This window comes from Crocodylus porosus, unplaced genomic scaffold, assembly GCF_001723895.1.
Source record: "Crocodylus porosus isolate Cpor-Errol unplaced genomic scaffold, CroPor_comp1, whole genome shotgun sequence".
NCBI lineage: Eukaryota > Metazoa > Chordata > Crocodylia > Crocodylidae > Crocodylus > Crocodylus porosus.
This window is the reverse complement of record NW_017728940.1, coordinates 3,147,847-3,169,673: the sequence shown is the minus strand read 5'-3', so window position 1 is coordinate 3,169,673 and position 21,827 is coordinate 3,147,847. Positions and strand designations below refer to the sequence as shown.

General features: G+C 57.5%; 1 protein-coding gene across 1 annotated transcript; it reads right to left on the bottom strand.

The window, feature by feature from the left end:
• Window positions 1-258: 258 nt before the first annotated feature.
• TRIM63 (tripartite motif containing 63) lies at window positions 259-8,899 on the bottom strand. The gene is made up of 9 exons (XM_019548015.1): window positions 8,324-8,899; window positions 7,155-7,321; window positions 4,137-4,305; window positions 3,478-3,573; window positions 2,806-3,039; window positions 2,426-2,448; window positions 1,865-1,989; window positions 1,221-1,295; window positions 259-345 (listed from the first exon to the last, which is right to left on the bottom strand). The coding sequence occupies exons 1-9, from the start codon at window positions 8,504-8,506 to the stop codon at window positions 335-337; spliced, it is 1,083 nt and encodes a 360-aa protein (XP_019403560.1). The 5' UTR covers window positions 8,507-8,899; the 3' UTR covers window positions 259-334.
• Window positions 8,900-21,827: the final 12,928 nt, after the last annotated feature.

The window sequence follows — 21,827 nt, the reverse complement described above, 5'->3', positions numbered from 1 at the left end:
CAGCCCCGAGGTGCTTTATTGCGGCAGCGCGGCGCGAACAAGAAACGCGGGGCGGCGCGGGCCGGGCGCAGCCCGCCGCGGCGAGAAGCCCCTTCCCGGGCCCGCGGGGCAGCGACGTCCAAGTCCCGTCACAGCCCGCACACCGGGGCCGCGTGACAAGTACGGAGCAGTCCTGCTTTGCACCCGTCGGGAAAGTGTCCGGTGCTCAAGTGTCCACCCTGCCCGGCCCAGGCGGGCGCTGGCCGGGGCGCAGGCCGCCTGCAGCCGGGCGCCCCCGCTCGTCCTCCGCGCCCTGCGCCGGAGTGGCTTCGGCTCTGGACGCCCTCCGGCTCCGCTACTGAGGTGCTGGAAGAGGAGGGGGCGAGATGAGGCTGGAGGAGATGGTGGCGTGCACGGGAGAGCCCCCCAGGCAGCGCTGAAACCTAATGGGACCTTCCCCGCGGCGGCTGGGGAGTCGGGAGCTCTGCAGTCACCCCTGCGCCCCCGCTACCTAGCACCTGCTGGTCCGCCCTGCCAGGCTCGCAGGAAGCCAGGCGGGCCTGCGCCTCGGGGGGATTTTCCTGTGCTGTCCCGTTAATAGCTGCTGGGCAGAACAAGTGGAGGCGTTTCCTCTGGCGCCTCTGACCCGTTAAGGGAGGGTAACGAATAGGGGGCTGGGGCACTCGATCGACCCTAAAGCATCCTGCGGCGGTAGCTGGACCGCGGGTCTGATCCCACAGCTCCTCCAGGCAGCCTGTCCCGATGCTCGACCACCCTTCGAGTCACTAAGGTCCTCCTCATTTCCACTCTGAATTTCCCCTGCTGCAGCACGAGGCCATGGCTCCCAGTCCCGTCGCCTGCGGTCCCACTAAGTCCCATCTCCATCCTCTCGGTCATCACCCTCCGGGGAGGTGAAGACAGTGGTTACATCCCCCCTCAATCTTCTCTTCTCCAGACTAAACAGCCCTCGCTCTTGCAGCCGGTCTTCCTCAGTCTTGCCTCCCAGGCCCCTGACCATTTTTATTGCAGTGCGGTGGACTCTTCCCAAACTGACCACATCCTTCCTGACGTGCGGGGCCCAGAACTGGCCACGGGGCTCCAGGGGAGCCTCGCTGTGTTGGTGAGGGGTACAAGATGCTGCAGCAGGAACAGAGCAGGCACCCCTGCCTGCAGGGCCCGACCCAGGAGGGCTGCAAGTCCCTGGGTTTGTACCACTCGCCAGCCCGCCGCGCTCCGCTTACCATCAACTGTCTGTTCCTGAGACAGCTCCTCTTCTGATTCTTCTCCCTCCTCATTTAATTCCTCCTCTTCCTCCTCTTCAAACACAAAGGGTGCGATTTAGAGCCCCTCAGTCCTGCCCCGGCGCTTATACAAGAGAAGGCGCCCTCACGCCTCCGAGTCGGCATTTGCTTTGGGGTTAGGGACAGAAGGATGTCCCGTAGACGGTGCAGACACATGCCCTGGTTCTGTACCTGGCTTGGTCAACAAGTTATTGCCTAGCTTTGGGCGAGTCGGTTTGGTGTTTCTGGGCCTCAGTTTTCCCTTCTGTGAAGTGGGTCTGATGCCCCTTGCCCATGGGACAGAAGAACTGCCATTGACAGGGTCAGACCATAGGTCCATCCTGCCCAGTCTCCTGTCACACAGCAGCAGGGAGCTGATGCTGAAGGGGAGAGTGAACAGGGTCTGACCCAGGATTTTTTCCTACTGTTCCTCTCCTCCATGCAGCCTCCAGCCCTGAGGGTCTAGGAAGCTCTGATTCAGAGGCTGTCCTCCTAGCTCCCTGCCTCTTGCCCTAACTCCCCAGCTCGATCAGTGCCTGCGAAGCACTCTTGGGCGGACAGCACAGCAGAAGTGCTTTCTGGAAGGGGCCAGAGAAGGAGAATACCTGCTTCGAAGTCAATAGCCCTCACGGTTTCCATGATGGACTCCAGGTCCAGGCTGAAGGAGTCCATGTTCTCAAAGCCTTCCTCGATCTTCTCCAGCAGGCCACCCTTCGACGCCTCCACGATTCTGGAGGAGGCAGGAAAAAGCTCCTTTCAGCTGTCACTCACTTGGGACCCATTTCAGCTGGACTGAAACCACCGCCCACAGAGCCCTGACCGCCGGTTAGACTAAAGCCGTTTACAAACCAAGTTAAACCGCGCTCATGGGCCTCTCACGGGTCCGGGGGGAGCTGACATGGTCCAGGGAGTCAGATGGACTCAGCAGAACCGCTCCGTGGCCCTCGGGCGTCCCACCCTGTCCCGCTTCCGTGCTAGCTGGGGTATCACAACGGAGACACCACGCAGCAGTGCTCTTGGGTTGGTTTTCAAGGAGTCTGATGTGTAAGCTGCACCCTGATAAGGGCTCCCCCGGGAACTGCAGCTCCCTCGGGGGACGCCGACTTTGCTGGGACAACGAGCGTGGCACCGAGGTAGCGGCTCGCTAATGCGCCCTGGGGACTTACGTTTTAATGAGCTTCTTGGCGTTCTGTGGGGGAAGAGAGAGAAAGGGTGAGCAGAACAGGCCTGGAGGGCTGCGAAAGCGGCAGGGTGGAGCTGACACCCGCTGGATATCAGTCGTGGGAAGGGTCGGGGTGTGGGGGAGCCCGGAGAAGCACGTCGCCCAGCTGCTCCGGGGAGCTCCCTTCCGCTAGGCTGGAGCTTGGCAGCTGGCTGGGGTAGCAGAGGGCACAGCCAGCGGCTGCTGGCTCGGGGTGAAAGGAGGCCCAATCTGGCAGGTGGGGGAATCTCCCTGGCGGGGGACGGGCAGCATGGCTAGACCCAGGCCCCCGTCAGTGCCCGTCCCCTCCTCCCCGTCCTACGCCCGGTGGCAGGTGCCGCTCACCATGAGGAAGGTGGCGCCTCCGGTCTCCTCCATGGACTGGAAGGCCGTCTCCACGAGCTTGGTGGAGTTCTCCAGCTGCTCCTTGTACTTCTGCACCAGGGCCTGGAGGAAGCTGGTCTTGTGCTCCAGCCCCCCGGTGATGCGCTGCAGCAGCTCGTTCTTCTTCTCCTCCAGGACGGCGGCCAGGGCGTCAAACTTCTCGCACAGCTCCTGCTGCACCCGCTGGCTGTTCTCCTGCGGAGGAAGCGCAGCATGAGCGCCCGGCTGGCAGGGAAGGACCCCGCCGCGGAGCAGGGCGCCTCGCCGCTGCGCCTCAGACGCTCCTTTGCGCCTGCCCATACGTGCCCCGAGCGCAGCTCTCGGCCCCGGGGGAACCCCAAGGGAGGCAACCTGGGCCTGGCATGGGCTGCCTGGTGCAAGCCACAGGGGAAGGGGAAAGTAATCCCTGCTTTGACTCATAAGAGACTCTGAATCTGAGACTTAAAAGAAGGAGCTGGAAGCCAGGACTCCCGGGTGCTCTCTCCCTCCTCGTGGTCTCGAGGGACCGTCCATGTGTGCCTTTGTCTCAGGGACAGGGCCGAGCACCCAACGCCCACGCTAGCTGGCTCAGGGTCGGGTTTCTCCGGGGCCGCTCGGGTTTCCGCGGGCTCACGCGTTTTCCCCGTGCCTCACCTCAGTGGCGCGGCAGGACTCCTCCAGCTGGTTGATGATCGTCTGCACCCTGTCATTCCCCGCCACCAGCATGGAGATGCAGTTGCTCAGCTCGGTCTGCGAGGGAGGACAGAAATAGAGGTGGCTTCAGCCCTCCCGCTGATCTCTTGGGGTGGGGGGGGACAGGAGGATGGTGGAGGGTAACGGCGGCCTGTGGGGGGAGGCCTGGGCCCTCCGGGTGTGGACACCGGGATCAGTCAGGTTTGTCTCTGCTCAGGGCTCTCGGACTCCCCCCGAACCCAGTGCGCAGAGCAAGGGGTGCCACGGTGCAGGCCGGGAGAGACCCTGCCGTATGCGCACCCTGGTCAAGCAATTGCCTCCTTCCCAGGTGCCTGCTCCCGCTGGAGAGCCCGCTCCCCTGGAGCCAGCACTGGCCTCGTGAGGGGCTCTAAATATAGAAGGTGACTTCTCCACACCCGGCTATGAATACCCCGGTGACAGGCCTCCGAAGCTATTCCCGAAAGGCACAGCTCAGCACCTCTCGGGTGTCTCCAGCAGAGCCTCCCCCCATCCCTGGAGCCCAATCGATGTCCCAGGGGACCGGATGGGAACCCCTCGAGGGACAAGGCAGGGCATCCCTTGGCCTCTGGCTGCTCCCCGGCCCCCAGGGCTGCCGGTACCTTCTGCCCCTGGAAGACGCTCTGGAGGGGGGCGACTTCGCAGTCCTTGTGAGCCCCAAAGACCTTGCACATGGAGCAGGTGGGCACCTCGCAGGTCAGGCAGTAGATGTTGATCTTCTCGTCCTCGTGCTCCTTGCACATGGGGTGCTTGCCCTTCTTCAGGGGCCTGCTGCAGGGAAAGAAGGCAGGCATTAGCAGCACGGGCACCCGGGCCTAGGACTGAGCTGTGGCATGAGCCCAGAGCCCGGGCCAGGGTCTCAGTGCGGTTGAACCTCCCCCAGCCCCAGCTCGGAGGGACGGGGCTAGATCTGGGTCTCATTTTCACCGCTGTGATGCTGTGTCCAGCGCCTAGGAGGCCGGTTCTGTCTGCCCTCGGTGCTAATGAAGGGAAGGGTCAGGACTAGGCAGCCCTGTCCAGTGGTGCCACCTGCCATCAGTCCTTCTGCCCACCACTTAAAGCGGTTAAACTCGTGTCTCTGAGATTACCGCCTCCCGGCAGGCATCTCTCTGCTCTACCCCTCGCCGGCACAGAGCAAGCCATAGAGGTGACTGGATCCACTAGGATGATTAAGTCCCTGGTGCCTTGGTCCAAGATTCACGGAGGATGCAGAATCCCCTAATTATAGACACAGGGTGCCGTCAAGATAGAGGCTCCTCCCGCCTCTTTAAGGCCAACTCCTGGTGCCGCTAGACCTTTATTTCCTTCTGCAGGAGCCCAGGGTATATTTAAACACGGGCAGTTGAGCTGTGGCCCCTTTGGTCAGCTTCCCCTTTTATAGGTAACATGACTGGAGCGGAGAGAAGGGGAGTTAAGTCAAGTCAAGCCTGACCACCCCTCTGCACTCAGAGCATCACACCTCCCGCCCTGGGAACATGGAGACAGGCATAAACTTGGTAAATCTGGGCAGTATTTTTCTGTGGTTTCTGGTTCTGGAGGCATCGAGGGACCTGTTTTCCAGCTTTTCTCTTGAAAATTCATGTTAATAAAAATAGCAGTTGGATTCCTACGGAATCACCGACCCCGGGAGCTGGGACTTCAGGGACAAAATCATGAGAGGCTTGTGAAGCCATCCTGGGAGCTCGGAGCCCCCCTCTTCAGCCCTCCCTTCATCTGCTTGGATTATTTAGACGCTAAATGTTTTGGAGCAGAGGCCACCTCTCCTGGTGTGTTTGCATAGCGCCCAGCACGCTGGCAGGTCAGCCTTGGCTAAGGTCTCTGCATGCTCCATCTCAGTAACGAATGTCAGACCAGTGCTGTGAGGTGTGATGCCCCATCACCCCAGCTCTGCCCTTGCCGTTCTGTGCGACCAGCCAGCCGTGCCCCCTTGGCCAGCTTCTCATCTGTGCTCAGAGCCAGGCGGGTGTGAATTTCCATATTATCTCACATACAACACACTCCGGAATAAAACCTGCCTCTTGTTTTTGAAAGGCCAAATGAAATAATAAAGATCTTCCTTTGTAGTAAGTGCCTGAGCAGCAGCCTCCACGGAGCCAAGGCTGCTCCTTGCTTTGCTCCTGGAGCGCAGATTTGACTTCTGTCTTTGCCTGTGAGGCAGCAACTGCTCTTACCGTACTTCTTGCATATAATGTGCAGTGCAATGTCCAGCAGCTGGTCTTTGGATGTGAGAAAATACGGTATCTCTCAAGAGGGAACTGGAGAGCAGAAGCCATGCCCTCAGGTGCTGTACATAGGCCCAGCTAGACGAATTTTGCTGTGGTGAGCCCAGGGGGGCTCTCGCTCGCTCCATCGACCAAACTGTATCTGCCTCTCTCTAGCTCTCCTAATTGCACAAAGTGATTAAGAGGGATGGAGTTGATCTGGGCCTGTTCCCTCCTCCGTACCGAAAGTGTGCCCCACTGTTTCACCCTCGGAGCTCAAAGGGATCAGCTAATGCGGCTTTTCCATGAGCACCAGACCTGCCCGTCGCATCCCCTCTGCCCCATCCCCATGACTTTACAATAATATTTACAGTGATTCAGTAGATTCATGAGTTAATTCCCTTGAGACCTCGGCCTCCAGGCTGCACCTGCTGGCTTATAAACACGTGGTTTCCGAGTCCCCTGCCCAGGGTCCTGCATGCCTCCCCGCTGCATAGCTCTGGCTTAGATCACATTGTACCAGCCAAGACCGGGCTGGGGCTTCGGCCATGGTGGAAACCTCATTGTGTTTGCTCCCTGCCTTGTTTATGAATGGATCTATTTTCTCTCTCCTGTAATTCCCTTCAGCCCCTCTGGATTGGCATCAGCCTACTGCCCTTGCCTTTGCCGCCGCAACCCGCCAGTCACAATGCTTCTGTCTTTCCATCCAGGACAGATTTCCTATCTCCACTTAAGTGCTTGATCGGCTCCTCTGGAAACCAGCACAGCTGTTTCCAGTCCCTTGGACTGGTTTCACTTTTGTGGGGGAGAAAGTTTCTTGGCTGGCTGGGGTGGGGATGTATCTGTGCTTCGTGTCTGGAGGCCTGAGCAGAGACCGATCTCTGGCTGGAATCTCTCTCGGTTTTGGCAACCTCCACAGCCTGCTCTCCAGAAACCCAGCAGCCTTGCCGTGCCTTTCTCTGCAAACCCAGCCCTTGGGCGTATTTCTCTGGTTCTCCCTGCCCCTAACGTGCTGAGGATCTGGGAAAGCAAGCTAATGGGCTACCGCTGGAAGAAGAGTTTCTCCCCGAGCATCACTGGCCAACTTAGTTCCCCAGGCTCCAGTATTGCAAGGTGATGGGACTATCGTGTCGACCCACGACACTTGCTTGGTCTGATGGGGAGGGAGGGGGACGATCTGACGCCGAGCACGGTGGAGGTGTGAGATCTCACCCTGCTGGAGTTACCGGAGCTCCTACTCATCCTACTCCACACGGCCTGCGGGAGGCAAGGCTCGAAAGAGGCAGACTGGTGACGGACACGACGTGCCCAGAAAAGCGGTGGGCTCGAGGACATTTCCCCCATCAGACCCCCCCGGAGATCCGCCCCGTGAGGCTGGGGGGCGCATCTGCCCTGGGAGGCGAGGGCGCTGGGGCAAACCTGGAGTACTCCTGCTTGTAGATGTCGATGATGTTCTCCACCAGCAGGTTCCTCTGCAGGCCGTAGACGCCGTGGCGGTCCAGGATCACCTCGTGGCGGCAGGAGGGGCAGCGGAAGCGGCCCCCTGAGATGACGGTCCCCCGGTTCTGCCAGTAGGGGTTGGCAGCCTGCGGGGAGAGGGCCGAGTCAGGGACCCCGGCGCACGCGGTCCCCCCACGACATCCCCACCGGGGCTGGGACGTCCGCGCCAGCGTCCCACCGTGCCTCCCAGAACGGTTTGCACTTTTGCCCGCCCCTTCCATCCGAGGCTCGGGGCAGCGAGCCTCGCCAGCGAGCCAGGAGGGGGGCACTGCTATTAGCTCCGCACTGGGGAAACCGAGGCAGGGGAATGACTCTCCCAGGCTCACCCGGTCCGGGTACCTCCACAGCTGCTTTTCCCACCCCGCGAAGGCCTGAGCCGCGGCGGCAGGTGGCTGCCGGCCTGGTGGGATGCCGCCTTTCCCCCCTCGCCATGCACCAACTGTTAGTTATAAACCATCCTTGACAGCCCCAGCCCTGCCCGTGGCCGCCCCCACCCCACCAAGCCGGCAGGCCTGGTCCCTTGCAGCCGCGGGCTCCAATTTCTGCCCTCCTCCCCGCCCCCGCCGTCTCTTTATCGCTGAGATTTGACAAGTGCCGCGCTGCTCGGTGAGCGGGGAATGCGGCGCTGACGGCTTTATCAGCTGGGGCCCGTCCAGGGGTCCTCTGCTCGCGGGCAGCGGGACGGCCGTGGCTCCAGGAGACATGGGGACATGGTGGGCTCAGAGGTTACAGGTCTCAGCCCCCACACCGCAGGTGCCAAGCAGGAGCCTTCCCTGGCTCCGCGGCACCAGCATCCTAGCGATGGGCACCCTGCAAATTGCGGGGCTCCATCGATGCGCCCGCAAGCAGGACGGATGAGCCATGCCTTGAGTGCAGCCAGCTCTACTGAGAAACGGACTTTCTGGAGCGGGTCGATTTGGCTTGCTGTGGGATCAGAAGATCCCCTGGTAGGGGCCATTCAGGGAGCCCCAGCCCTCTCCCTCCCCCATTCAGCTCTCCCGACCCCGTAGCAGCCACTTGCTCCGCTCCGGACGCCCTGGCGGATGCGGGGCGGGGGGAACCTGCCCTTTCCTAGCCTGGCCACTGACCTGGAAGATGTCGCTGGCACATTTCCGACACAGGTTGTGCTGGCAAGGCAGGATCACCACGGGCTTGGTGAACATCTCCAGACAGATGGGGCAGATGAGCTGCTTCTCCAGGTTCTCCATGGGGTTCGAGTCCCGGATGATGCTGGGTTCGTAATCCATAGTGCCCCTCCGGGTTAAATCCATTGCCGGGCGGCTGGCTCCTGAGTTTGCTGCTTTGGCTCGGTCCCGGTTCTTCCCCTGGGCTGGGTTTCGCAGACCAAAGTTTTGCTCCTTCCTTAAAACTGAAGCCTGGCTCCTGCCTTTGTCTGCGGCTCCTCTTAGGTGTCTATTTATAATTTATCTCAGGGTCACATGGGCCCCGGTTGAGCAAAACCAGTTGGGAAGGGTCAAGTTTCCAGATGAACTGCTGCCTGTCACATGTGAGAGTGAGCAATCGCCCCTCTGGAGGGCCAGGGGGGCTGTAAACAAGGCTGAGGACAACGTGTTCGGGCCTTGGCGTGGCTGCGGTTCCACGGATTTCCAGTGTCTTTCAGAACAAACCAAGTGGAGATGCAGCTGTCAACAGAGTCATGCTTCTCGGGGGTTAACAGCAAACAGCAGGGCCCCCCCACACTTACCGAGCTACGAAGCATTAACCTGGAATGAGGCTCCTCGTTCTCAATCCCATGCCCCATTTCCAAGGCACGTCCCCGCCATCCTCACCCCGCTGCGCCCTCCAACCCGGGGTGTTCCCGGTGCATCTCCCGTTCTCCAGGCATTGCAGCAAAGCCTCTCACGGCTCATTAAACAGTTCGTGCATCTCACGCTCTGCAGGCGCTTGCACACGTTACCTGCGGCGCTCCGGAGTCCCGCGACCGGCCGTGCCACCCGACCCAAGCCAACGGCAGACCGGCTGCGCGGTACCCAACCTGTGTCGCAGCCTCTCCTGCCAGTCCTGGCCTTTCTGCCCCTCTGCACAGTCTTTAACACTGCAGCCACCCATGGGGGTGGATCTATTGTCTTGAAAAAGCGGGGTGGATGTGGGGAGATGCATCATCATGTATAAAACACCACCTATTTTTCTCCACTCAAAAATGAACCAGAAAACAGAAAGAGGGTCGTTAACACCTGTGGCGGGAGGCGCGGAGAAGGAAGCAGGTGAATTATAATGGGCCATGAAGTTAATTGACTCTCCCGCTGCTGCCTGGATAGAAACGCTGCTTTCCTGGCCAGACAGTTGGTTTTAAACTTTGACTGGAGCAGGCATGAAAGGTGTGTGTGTGGTGGGGGGCAAATGCAACCCCTGGATCCACCCTGCCCACTGATATGCTTTAACATGCCTGTTAACACGACTGTTTTATCCCACCACGTGCAGCGCCCCTGGGTGCCCTGCACCCATAACCAGGCTGTGTTTCTTTGCTTCTCGGTGGGTCTCAGAGTTGTTGTGCATCTCCCCAGCTGCCGGGCTGGCGAGCGGCAGGCGATTCCCTGGAAAGACGATAAGGAGAACGCAGGCGTGTCGGTTCCTACCACGAGCTCTGACTCAGATCCAGATGGAAAACAGCCTGTTTACCTTCCCGGCAGCCACGCGGAGCCAGCCCCGGTCCCTGGAGAAGCCCAGCCCTCCAGGAAAGGGCCCAGAGGAAAACAAGCTCTGTTTACATGGGGACTGCAGGGAAGGGTTAGGGTTAGGGTTAGCCCATTATGGGCTGGCAGTGCCCTCACCCCTGCAAGACCCATTCCCAATGCGCCCGCTCGACCTGGCTCCCTGCTCCCCTTCTTCAACAAGCCCCAGTTGTTGTCAGGGTGGTTTCCCAGGGTGGGGATGTCCACAGCGGGATTGGGTTACTGCAGGTGGCTCAGAGGCGCAGGGGACTGATCAGCTGCTGCTCCCACTGCTTGCACCAGGCAAGAGAGGGGAGCACAGCCAGCACCGCCCGGGCTCCGTCAGAAGCCAGGACGCTCTCCACCTGCAGGTCCCTCTTACCTGCTTTTACTGGGAGGAAAAAAATGGGTCTGGCTCTTATGTTAGAAAGCCTGATCTAAAAGCAAAGATGCCGGCAGGCACAGGGAAACACAAAAAGGCAGAGGAGAGCTGCTGGAATGGCCCACAGGGACTGGAGGCGGACTGAAGAGGAGAGACTGAGAGATCAAGACGTTTTGCTGGACTCAGCAAGGCACGGTAACAGCCTGCAGCTCCCCACGGGGCGTCAGCTCCAGGGCGGGAAGGGATGATTGAGTGCGGGGACGGAGACAGCTCCGGCTCTCCTGGGAAGCGGGGGAAACCCCGTGTCAGATTCAGTAGCCACGGGGCCGTCCTGCAACGGAGGGGACCAGATGGGGCGAGCGGATGGATCTTGCAACGGATCAAGCCCTCACCTGTACCGAAAAGCAAGGGTGGGGCCTTTATGTAGGATGAAGGAGGGATGAGGTGGGCTGAAGCTTGAGCAGAGGCCACCTTCCCCCAGCACGTTCACTGGACACTGGAGTTACACGGGTAGAAAGCACAGGAAATCTAGGCCACTCGCACAGCCTAAAAATACCTTTTCCCCGCTCAGCTGTCACTCCTGAAATGACATCACCTCTCACCTTTCCTGGTCCCCACGGGGTCACCTCAGGCTGGCGAGAGCTACGTTCCTACGGCAAAACAGGAGGCAAGCCCAGCCAGATGCGCTCTCCCGGATGGGACAGGCAGAGCCGGCTTCCGCTTTGCAGCTCCCTGGCTGCAGGGAGAGGCTGGTCCCCACCCTGCTAGGGTCACACGGTTATCACTACAGTGGCGGGGTGCAAGGAGCAGGCTGGTATCTTTGGGGCCCTGGGATCTGAGCTATCTGCCAGCCTGCCTCCCTAGGCTCTTGACCGCAGATTTTCTGGGGCCATTTGCTAATTAGCCAAGACATTTTTGGCTTGCGTTTACTGGTCTGGTCCCTCCCTGGAGTAGAGGAGGCTGAGCCCGATGCTTCAAGCATGGCTTCTCCTTCCTGCCTCCGCCACTGACTCTCTGCTGACCTCGGCCCCCTCACTCGACTCCCCCAGTCCCATCTGTGCGGCAGAGCCTGGGAGCAGAGTGTCCTTCCCAGAGGGCGGGGGGCTGCACTGAGATCGCTCTAGGCACCAGACAAACACCCAGCGAGAGCTGCCTCTTGCCTCGAACCGCCGACAGGCCAAAGAGAGGAGCCTGATATCAGGCAGGAGGAGGAAGAGGGGGAAGCTGCTGGCCAAGGTCACCCAGCAAGGCAGAGAATTCAAGTCTCCAGGCCTGACGGGGCTTCCTCCGCAGGCAGCCGCAGTCCCGGGGGCCGTCTGTGGCCGTGCGCATAAAGCTCGGAGGTGCCGACTAGCAGAGCAACCAGACTCCAAGGCTTTTGCCTGACACTAGCACAAACCCAGGGCCAGCGAGCTGGCATGGGGCCCTGCTTCCAGCACTGCAGCTCCAGCAATTCCTGGCGGAGGCTAGCACAGCCCTAATCAGCCATGGTCTCAGGCGCTTGTAGGGGGCGGGAGTTGCTTAGCTCAGATCCCAGCCGTGCTTTTTTTAAGCTGGGCTGCCGGCTGCCAGTTTCCAGGGCAGAAGTGTTAATAAAAGAAGTACCGCCTGGTAACTGCTCCTACCTGGGGTAGAGCTGCTAATTGGGGCCCAGCTGCTCAGCTCCCTGCAACCTCATCCACAGGGAAATGGGAATGGAGAAGCCTTCTCTGTCACTGAAATGCAGCCACCTCTGGGGTGGACCCCCACCACCAGCCTTTGGCAGGCACCCCTGGGGTGGAGCCCCATCTCTTAGGGAAAAGTCCCCAGGGTGGTGTCCTTGGTTTCAGGGGGGTCTTGGCTTGCTTGTGGCAACTGGCCTGGGATCCTATTTCTGCTGGGAGGTGGCAGGCTGGTGTGTCATCCCCCCCACTCCGGAAAGAGGCCCTTGTGCTGTGCCCAGACCTCTGGTGCAGCCCTGCCCCGTCCAGGCACCCACGTCCCGCAGGAGGCACATCTGAGCTGCTGGCTCCTTCCATGGGAGAGGAAAAGGGATTTCCTTCTCCACAGGGGTGCGACCCCGTCACAGGACACCGTTCTCAGCCTGCGTGCTGGACAGCCCCATCAGCTCCCTCGCATGGGGACAGGTCTGGGATTTATGGCTCCACTGGGCAAGACAAGGAGGCCCTGGAGAGGAGGGACAGGCAGCTCAGATGCATGGAGATCTTTCCCCACCTGCCCAGGGATCCCTAGAGGGTTTCCTAGAGGTACTTTGGAGTCGCGGGAGAGAGGGGTCCCAGCCAGTGATCATTCCTGAACAGCCTCCATCCACAGATCTCAAGGTGTATTACCAACAGATGGGGAAACTGAGGCAGGGGGACCAAGAGGCTGCCCTAAGGGCAGGAGCGGAGCTGGGAGTGGAGCCCAGGACCTGTGCCATGAGCTCCTCCATCACTGAGCAGCGCCTGAGCAAGGGATGCCACCCCTGCTGCCTGAGTAGTAGCTGCCCCTTATTACCCCATTTTTAGGGTGAAAATCTGGCATTTGGCCCAGAAGAAGCTGCCCAGGAGACATCTTTGCGGCCAGGCAGAGCAAGCGTCAACCTCAAGCATGAAGGCTGCGACCCCCACCTGCCCCAGGCTGAATCCACACCGGGTTCACATGACCGGGGTGTCACTTCTGATTCACCAGCAGACCCCAGCGATAAACAGGTTATTATTCCACATCCCAGCCCCCGGCTGCAGGGAGGCCTGTCAGCACAGGCAGGCGAGAGGGGCTGGTGGGGGTCAGCCCGGCTAATTATAGCCTCTTGACTCACCCGGGCATGATGACAGACGGGCGCGTGTTTGCGGGGCTGGTTTTCCCAGGGGCTCTGCTCCAAGCTCATGTAAGAATGACTCAGGTTTGGGGTGGGGGGAGCAGGCTGGCTGGGCTGGCCCCTCCGTCAGTGGCACAGGGCTCAGGGCTGGGGCTGGCGGTCAAGAAAGGGGCTAAGGACACAGGTCAGCGCCTGCTGCTACCTGCGCCGTTTGGCAGGTCAGTAGACTGCCCTGTACCCTGGTGCGAAATGTCGCCCGAGCACTCACTGAACCACAGGGAACCAGCCCCAAACCTCGGCCGCACCGGGGACCTGGGTTTCCCGGAGCAGACAGGCCAGGCCGCTCACCAGGGGAGCCCCAAACACGTGGCAATGTGGGAAGATGGGCCCGTGGGACCCAGCAGAGGAGCTGTGCCGGGGTCAGAGCCCAGCCGAGCCGGACACGGTTTGCTCTGCGGAGGGGGCTAAGCCAGACAAGCCCCGTTTCCCTCCTAAGCCGTTGTCCGTAGCCCGTTACCCCTGCCTCCCTCCAGCACTGTTGTTGTGGTGCTTGCAGAGCCCCGATGCAGGGAAGCTCCTGCAGCCTTTTGCATATAAGTGTCCCCCCTACAACCCAAAGCCGATGCCCCAGGGCTGCACGCGAGGAGCCAGGGAGGACGGGCCCTGGAGAGCAGACGTCAGGCCAGGGAACGTTTCCGGACCAGCGGCTGCCACACAGCATCTCCCAGGCCTAAGACCTCACCGAGAGCACGAGGCCAAGGCAGGCTGGGAAGGTCCGCGTGGCATTGGCATGTGGAAGGGGAGGGGGTGTCTGTGCCCTGATGGGCAGACCCCACCTCCAGACTCCAGAGCCGCTCATTCAGGCTGCAGCTTTTTGCTGACGGGGCAACAAGGAGGCTGCCAATTAATGCCAGCGTGGGGGGTGCTTCTTGGGAACCCAGACACCTCTCCCCTGGTGCCCGAGACCCTTCGAGCTAGCTGTGCCCTGGGCACCAAGCAGCCAGTTTGCAGCCGGTGAGGGCCAGAGGTGACCTGCAAATGAGAGGCTTGAGCACCTGCTGCCTGTCCCTAGAGCCACTCAGGCTCCACTGTTGCCGCTGAGCCTGTTCAGGGCACAGAGAGGAAAAGCAGGCTGGAGGGGAGCCTGCACCCGATTTGAACAGGGCTCGGGGTCCAGGCTGCCAAGGGGGAGGGGATGCCCAGAGAGGCAGGTGGGGCACTTTCAGAAGGGCCTGGGCAGACGATCCCTGCATCCCCAGGCTCTCCAGGTGAGTGCCAGCAGCTGTCAGCATCTCTGCTCATATAAGCCAGACCCTCTGCGGCAGAGGTCTGAGCTGCCCGTTGCATAGATGCTCATTCCAGCTTGCCGGAAAGCTGCTTCCCAAACACAAAACCTGTAGCACACAAGGCATCCACGCCGCCCTCAGCACCGCAGGTCTGCATGCACTCGGCTCCTGCAACAGCGAGTATAACTCCCTGCAGGTGGACTGTGTTTCTTGCTGATTGGAAGCTATCTGGGGCAAGGAGTTTTGCTCCTAGCCCCAGGATGCACCAGCTCTGACAGGGGAAGTGCCAGGGGCCACTGCAGCATGACCAGGCAAGGACTATTCACTGCCTGCTTCATGGCAGCCCACGCTGAGGAGCGGAGCGATGGCTCAGCCGGTCAGTGGCAGAGCCAGGAAGGAGGACGGGGGAAAAGGAAGAAGCCGCCCATAACCCTGACCCCAAACTTCCTCCACTTCAGTCCCCGACCACGTCAAGTCCTGCAGTCTAAAAGCCCAGAAGCACTTGGTGCTGTTCCTTGCTCCATCGCTTCCAGGAATGAGGCCACACTTGATCCCCTGATCCTTGTGATCTCCTGGGATCAGAGAGCCCTGCCAGCTTCATCATGTGCGCTGGGGCCGCGCAGGTCCCAGAGCCAGGACACGGCCTGTTGTTTGTTGTCTTTTATTGCAGGAGAGTTAAGTAACAGGTCTCTGGCCAGCTGGGCACGGCACAGCTGTTATTTAGAGCTGTTTCTAGGCTGGCAACCGCTCACATTTCAAAGCGTGAGTCGGGACCTGCAGTTTGTCTTCCCTGCCTCCCCTTCAAAAAACCCCAGCCCAGCAAACGCATTGCAATGCGGTCCCTTCTTATTGGGGGCCCGTGGCAAGGTCTCACCTTCAGGCTGCTCCTAGACCAGCGATTCTCAACCCGGGTGCCCCCGAGATCCTTTTGAGGGTGCCCCAGGGCTCTACACGATATAAGCACTGTTGGGTGTGCAGTTACCTACATGGGGTTCACACCACAGCCCCAGGGCTCTCCAGAGAGTCACAATCACCCTGCCCCGTTGCGGTCGGACCTCTTTGCAACAGAAGAATTGCTCTAGTATTTTGCTGTGGTCAAAAATGGAGTGAAAGCCAAGAGCTAGCATTTTCCAAGTAGGGTGGGCTGGGAATGGGGCCTGGAAAGGTTGGGAAGCACCAACCTAGATGATAGCGGCTTGGAAGGGAAAACTTTGGGGAAAAGCTGAGATCTCAGCCATGCATGAAGCAGCTTCTGGATTTGATATCAGCTGCTGGGGAGCCAGCTGTAGGCCAGGCGAAGCTTGCCAAAGCAGCCTAGCATGAGGGATTTCAGGGAAAAGGGTGAAGCCACACGGTGGGCAGGAGCATCAAACATGTTAGCAGAATGCATTTCCATGCTGAAGTGGCCGCTGTTAAGGCTGGTGCTACCTCTTCTGCAGCACCTACTACCTGGGCATCTCCAAGTGCCTGGACAGCCGAGCATAAAACCACGAAGTAGCCTGACCAACATTGCACCGAGCTGAAGCAGAGCCCAGTTCCCCCGGTTGCTCCACTAGCAGTCAGGATCCAAGGCAGCCCTGGCAATCCAGTGGCAGTGTGGGGCACGGACCACCGTGCTCAGGAGAGGTTTTGCTGCAGGATCAGGCCAAGCTGAAATGCTGGAAACTGAACTGCAACTCAGGGGCCCTCAGCATGTGGGCTGCTGCCAGGAGCACAGGGCACAGCTGGGGGACTCAAGCAGCCTGTGTCTGCTGCACATGAGGGTAAAGGCCCTTTGTCCATCAGTCCATCCTCTCCCCCACCCCACTGCCCATCCAGCCCTGCCCCGCACCCCTACACCACTGCACTTCAGCCGCCACCTGCTCCCTTTCCAGCCGGGGGCTTGCCGAGCGAGTGTGCCGTGGGAGGCACTATGCGTTGCAACGCAAGGCTGCATGCAGGTCTCTCCCTTTGCACGCAAAGCAGAGGCCCATCTCCTTCAAGAAGCCTTGCTGCCTGACCTACCTCAGATGACTTACAGGCACTGGCTGGCAGGCTCCCACCCCTCCTCATGCTGCAGGCCTTGCCTGAGAATTTGCACTTCCCAGCCATCAGCCACTGTCTGTCACTCCTGACTCCTCAGCAGCTCCATACGGAGGGCATGAAACCCCAGTGCCCAGCCCAGAGAAACTGCACAGGTCAGCCCTTCCTTCCAGGCCTCTGAGCTGCTGCTTATACTCACGAAGCCTCCTGATCCAGCTCCGGGAAGCAACGGGCAGAGAAGGGGTTAAGGAAACTCATATCAAGGAATAACATGAATGCAGGGGAAATACCTAGATCTTGTGTTTTCTGCAGGAGAACGCTATTCTTTCCTCCTTTACAAGCATCTCATCACAACACCTACCTGCTGCAACCTACAGAGGTTCACATCAGCTTCCACCTGAAGTGACCCATCTGACAGAGCTGAATCCTAATCAGTGAATCCTGCTGGTAGCTAAACTCATTAGTTCTAGATCAGGCCATTTAGACCCAAGTAAATGAAGGTAATATGCAGTAGCTGCCTTGGAAATGGAGTGAGTCTGAAGGACTAGTCTAGTGTGAAATTGGTTAACTAATTGTGGATAAAACTGATTAAGAAGGCTGGATGGGCTGCTCTGGCTTGGGCGATACTAATCAGCTTCAGGCTGGCTGCCTGGAAGAGACTAGTTGTGTCGCTAATTAGCTCTGGCTAGATTAGTTAAGTCTATAGGATGTGCTAATCAGTGCTGGACAGACGATCAGTTAATCTGGGTGAGATCTGAAGGGAGTTGATTAATCCAGCCTGAAATTAATAACTCAACCTTCCATCAAGGAGACGAAACCTAAAATGAACTAAATGACTGAACAGGTTCAGAATGAATCCCTGACGACTCAGCCCTGCCACCCTGGGCTTTTTATCCAAGGAAATCTGCATTAACTAATGATAGCAGTGCTCATGGACTGCAGCCCACACACCAGACCCATCCCCGATCCAGTTTCACACAGCTCCACTTCTGCATGAACCCACTCACGGGGGGAAGAGAGAGAAACCGCAGGATGGAAGCCAGAATCCGAGGATCCATGTATTAGCACTGAAGCTTTTCCTATCAAGATCCTGGGCCTTTATCAGAGGAATCGGACCAGCACGGGAACCAAGGGAGTCGAATGAATCTCTGACTGCCCAGACATCCAGAATGGGAGCAGAGATCCAGGGTGTTTCTTCTCCCCTCCCACTGCTTTCCCCTTTTATTAGCTTGTGCCAAAGCAAATCATTTCATATCAATTTTCAAACAGCTGGCAGCACAGACTGTGTAGCAGGGCGTCCCTGCTGGCCACTGTAAGGGACTGCCGCCCTGCCAGCACCGATTCAGACCTGAGCACAGCGCGGGACAGCCTGAACCCACCCGGGGAAAAAGGGGGGAGCTAGAAATGAACAGTCAGGAAGCTGACCAGGCACAGGATCAAAGTCCTGAACCCTTGGGCTCTGTTTTTTTCACTGCAGGAAGCGTACAGAGAGAACTTGGACCTCAAGGGCCAGTCTGTATCCACCTGTCCCCTACCCTGTAACAGGAGCAGAAGCAATTTGGGGAGGAGCTCATCCCCTCCATCTCCCTGGCCCAGCTACTGCACAAATCAGTGAAGCTCATTTTCTTCCTGCGGGTCTGGAATTGCTTGCAGAGGCATATAGCTGGGCTCCCCACCTCCAACTCAAAGTGCGTTGGAGCGCTCTTCATAGTGACCTAAAGCCAAAGGCTCGGGTCTACAGCTAGATTTCAAGCCCATGGTTTTAGCTTTCTTTGGGATGCCGGGCCCCACCCTCAGTGTAGGTACAGATCGAGAGCCTCTGCCTTTCATGGAGCCAGACACTGTAAGGTTACAAGGCACAGACCACTGTGAGCATCTAATATGAACTTCCACCTAACAGAGGCCTGAGTAATTCCTGTATTGAGCCACTCTTCTTGCAGCTGAACTGGTTCAGAAGAGGGGTCTGAGGCTAGAATCATGCTGGCTGGCTGCATTTGATTTGGATCCATGGGGAAAAAAAAAGGATTGAGCAAACAGATGCTTTAATTATCTAGGGTGAAGGTTTCCCCTTATTAAACTGTTACAAATATTATTAGAAACGCATAATGAATACAGTGTTGTTAGAACTGCACAGTTTGCATCTCGTACCTCATAAAAAAAAACACCACCAAAGACATCCCCCCCCCTTAGCCAATTTACTATCTCTTTCTTATACTAAATCACACACTCCTCCAGCCTCCCTCTAGCCTTTTCTCATGCAGATTACAAAAGCTAAAATTCAACTAACTGTGTCCTTGAAAGGGGGGGGGGGATTTCAACTCTTAGTGACCTAGAGAGCTTTCTGAGCGTACGTAGTAAACTGATACATATATGCCTATCCGCCCCGCATACTTAAATAGCTAATTATAATGCACATGCGACAAATGACATGACGTAATCACATATATGTTTATATGAACCAGAAATAAGTTGTAAAAGTTCCTGTTTCTGCACACGTGCCCAAGAAAAAAGAGATAAAAGCCAACTAAGAGTTTTCCTCAGTGGCAAAGTGATCTGAGATTCTCTGTCTCTGCTCTGACCCTATTTGCAAATACACCTTTTGTTCTACTAATAGTGTATGCCTAAAAAATTATTATTTGCGAGTCTCCAAAAAAAACGAACCACAATTTTTTTACATCAAAACCACGTGGGTATTTGTGTAAAGCAGGGCAGATGGCTGGATGTGGTGGACGGCCTCACCCCATGGATTCCCACTTGATGCAGTCACTGGGAAAATCACCTGCAAGATTTGTTTTTCTTTCAGAGTTTCACATGGCTCCAGCCACTGGCCAGGGAAGCCTTCACCTCCACTGCAAGATCAAATGCAGCCCAGCTCAGAACAGCCGTCAGTCCTGGTTCATGGGTCCATGCAGGGCTCGTTACATTTCCCAGATAATGGGTGTCCATGTCACTGGAGTCAGACCCAGGACAGGAATGAATGGGCCACGAATCCTCTCTCAGGTCTGCTGTCAAGACAGAAGGGTTTGTGCAGCACACAGCGAAGAAGCCCTGCACTGGTACTGCCAGCGCCCACCTAGATCCGCTTCATCAGCCAACAGAGCGTCTGTGTCCAGAGATGCTGGCACTGCCCCTTGCACAGACCAAAAGATTCGTTATGGTCTCAGCGACAGGTTTAAGGCCAGCCAGGCATCGTCCCTGCTAGACTGAAGCTCTGCACCGAATAGAGCGCTCCCACCAGGCCTGATTTCTGGCAGGACCCCAGAGACAGTTTGTCTCTGTCCTGCCTCCAGAAGTGCTTGCCAATCTGGGTTGTAGCCCAGACACCACAACATGCCCTCTAGTGCCCCAGTCCCAGATTATTTACCCCTGCCCCGAGGATAGCTGCTGTGACTATTCTCAGCCCCATGCCTTTAATTGAGGACTCGCGGGCCTGGCACATCTCCCTATGCCAGCCTGAAAAGAAAGGCTGTGGCATAATCACAGCCCACCCCAGCAGCTAAATTAAACCAATGACACAGGAGCCAAAAAGATGGGAAGACATCAGCAGAACCCAAGCATGTGCTTGCACGTACATGTAAATTATGATGCAGTAATAATGATGCTAATGCCCTGCAATAAGTATATTTTAAGTCAAAGCCCTGCAGGATAAAGACTGCTGTCATCCCCATTCTGTCCAAGTGAAGAGGACAGAATCAGGGCCTGCTCTTTCTGCTTGTTCCACAGACCCATCCTGAGCCAGGCTTGGGTTTTTCAGCTCAGTCACCTGATGGGCAGTGGGGGCTCGCTGCTTGGGCTGTGGTCTGTTATGCTCTTCCCAGCCTGAGTTTTTCTACCACACTTGCACAAATGACAAAAGAGATGGGTCTGTTTCAGTGGTGACGTGCATGGGGGTGCGTGTGCACCCCATGAGAATGCCCGTGCACCCCCTGCAAGTGCCAGCCGATTGCTGCAGGTGCTCCCAGAAGTGGCCGCAGCCACTCCTGGAAGTAGCTGCAGTGATTGACTGCGGCGACCCTCCCTCAGGCATCAAGACTGGTCGCAGGGGGGGCACATGCCCCTCCAGACTAAGGTGGCACCACTCACCCATGGTCTATTTGAATGCCTACTTTAAGGAAATGGTAGACTCCTCCCTAGCTTGTACGGTTGAGGGCAAGCGAAACCGAGGGCCTCTGAACCCCAAGCCTCCGGGCATGGGCCTGCATGTAGGATACCTGCCAAAGGATTTGGAAGCATCTGAAGCCCCAGGTGGGGGTGGGAGATGGTTGCCGTAGTAGGGCCACTCATGGTCCTTGACTGACTCACGGATTTGGAATTGATTTGGCTTGGAATACAAAAAAAAGAAAAAAGAAAAAGATGGGTCTATTTGAAGTCAAAGCAAGTAGAAGCCGCCTCCCCTGAGGCTGCCTCAATAGGTGGCAGGCCCTTGGCTAACTCCTGTATCCAGAACTACTGCATAACTCCCGTGGAACAAGCGTGAAACTGAATTGATCGAGCTGTTCCCCACCCCCCAAACAGCAGCGAGATCTTTTGGGCAATTCAGGGACCCCACTAAGGACTCAATTAGCCGCTAGATGTCACTGCAACTTCACTCAATGAATTTGACCTGGCTAAAGAGACATCATCCATTTATAATTCAATCTTATGGGAAGATCATCACTTATCATCTACTTCTATTTACTATGGTGACAAGGAACAGTGGATAGCTCCAGTCCTGCGAAGAGTTATGCACATTCTTCACTTAACACCTGTTGGTCAAATATCTGAAGCATTTGCTGTGTGTTGTCTTGATAGTACGGATAAGTGCATAGTTTATAAAGGTGCACTAGATGTTGGAAGCGTGTTAGCACTAGGGACTGTATGCATTACAGACTGGCATTAAGCTCATCAGTAGAAAGGCTCATAGCTGAACTCCTCGCAAGCAATCCGTTGCAATTGGTTAAATGCTAATTATAGTATCCACTTAAACTTTTAAATGGTTTCTTAGGTAACTCGCCACCGTACAGTGGCCTCCATTATCAAGCATACAACCCACAGTGAACCAGGCAGCAGCTCTGAAACAAATGCTGGGAAGCACTTTCTTACACAAGGGATGATGAACCCGGGGGAAGCGTTGCCACAGGATCTGGTGGAAGCCAATGGTATAACCAACCGGGTCAACACCGCGATCCGACTGACGCGTGGAGGATGGATCTGTCAGGGGCTATGAAGCCCAAGGGCCAGAGAGATGATACACTTCTGGGGCTGGGAGGGTCGGACGGGGTGAATCATTCCGCCCTGGTTCATATGCTCTTCTTTTAAAGCATCTGTTATTTGCCAGTGTTGGAGACCGGACCTCAGACTCACTGGTCTGGCGCTTCTCCGGTTTCGTTCACCCCCTGCGGCAGGATGGCATAAGGAAAGCTGTGCAGAGCATAGTTTGGCGTGGGATTAAAG

Excerpts from the sequence above, each read along its gene's own strand:
- TRIM63 (XM_019548015.1), bottom strand. The coding sequence starts at position 8,506 with ATGGATTTAACCCGGAGGGGCACTATGGATTACGAACCCAGCATCATC. Across the intron at positions 7,322-8,323 it reads GTGCCAGCGACATCTTCCAG|GCTGCCAACCCCTACTGGCA; the intron begins GTCAGTGGCCAG and ends CTCTCCCCGCAG. Across the intron at positions 1,296-1,864 it reads GGCTATTGACTTCGAAGCAG|AGGAGGAAGAGGAGGAATTA; the intron begins GTATTCTCCTTC and ends TTGTGTTTGAAG.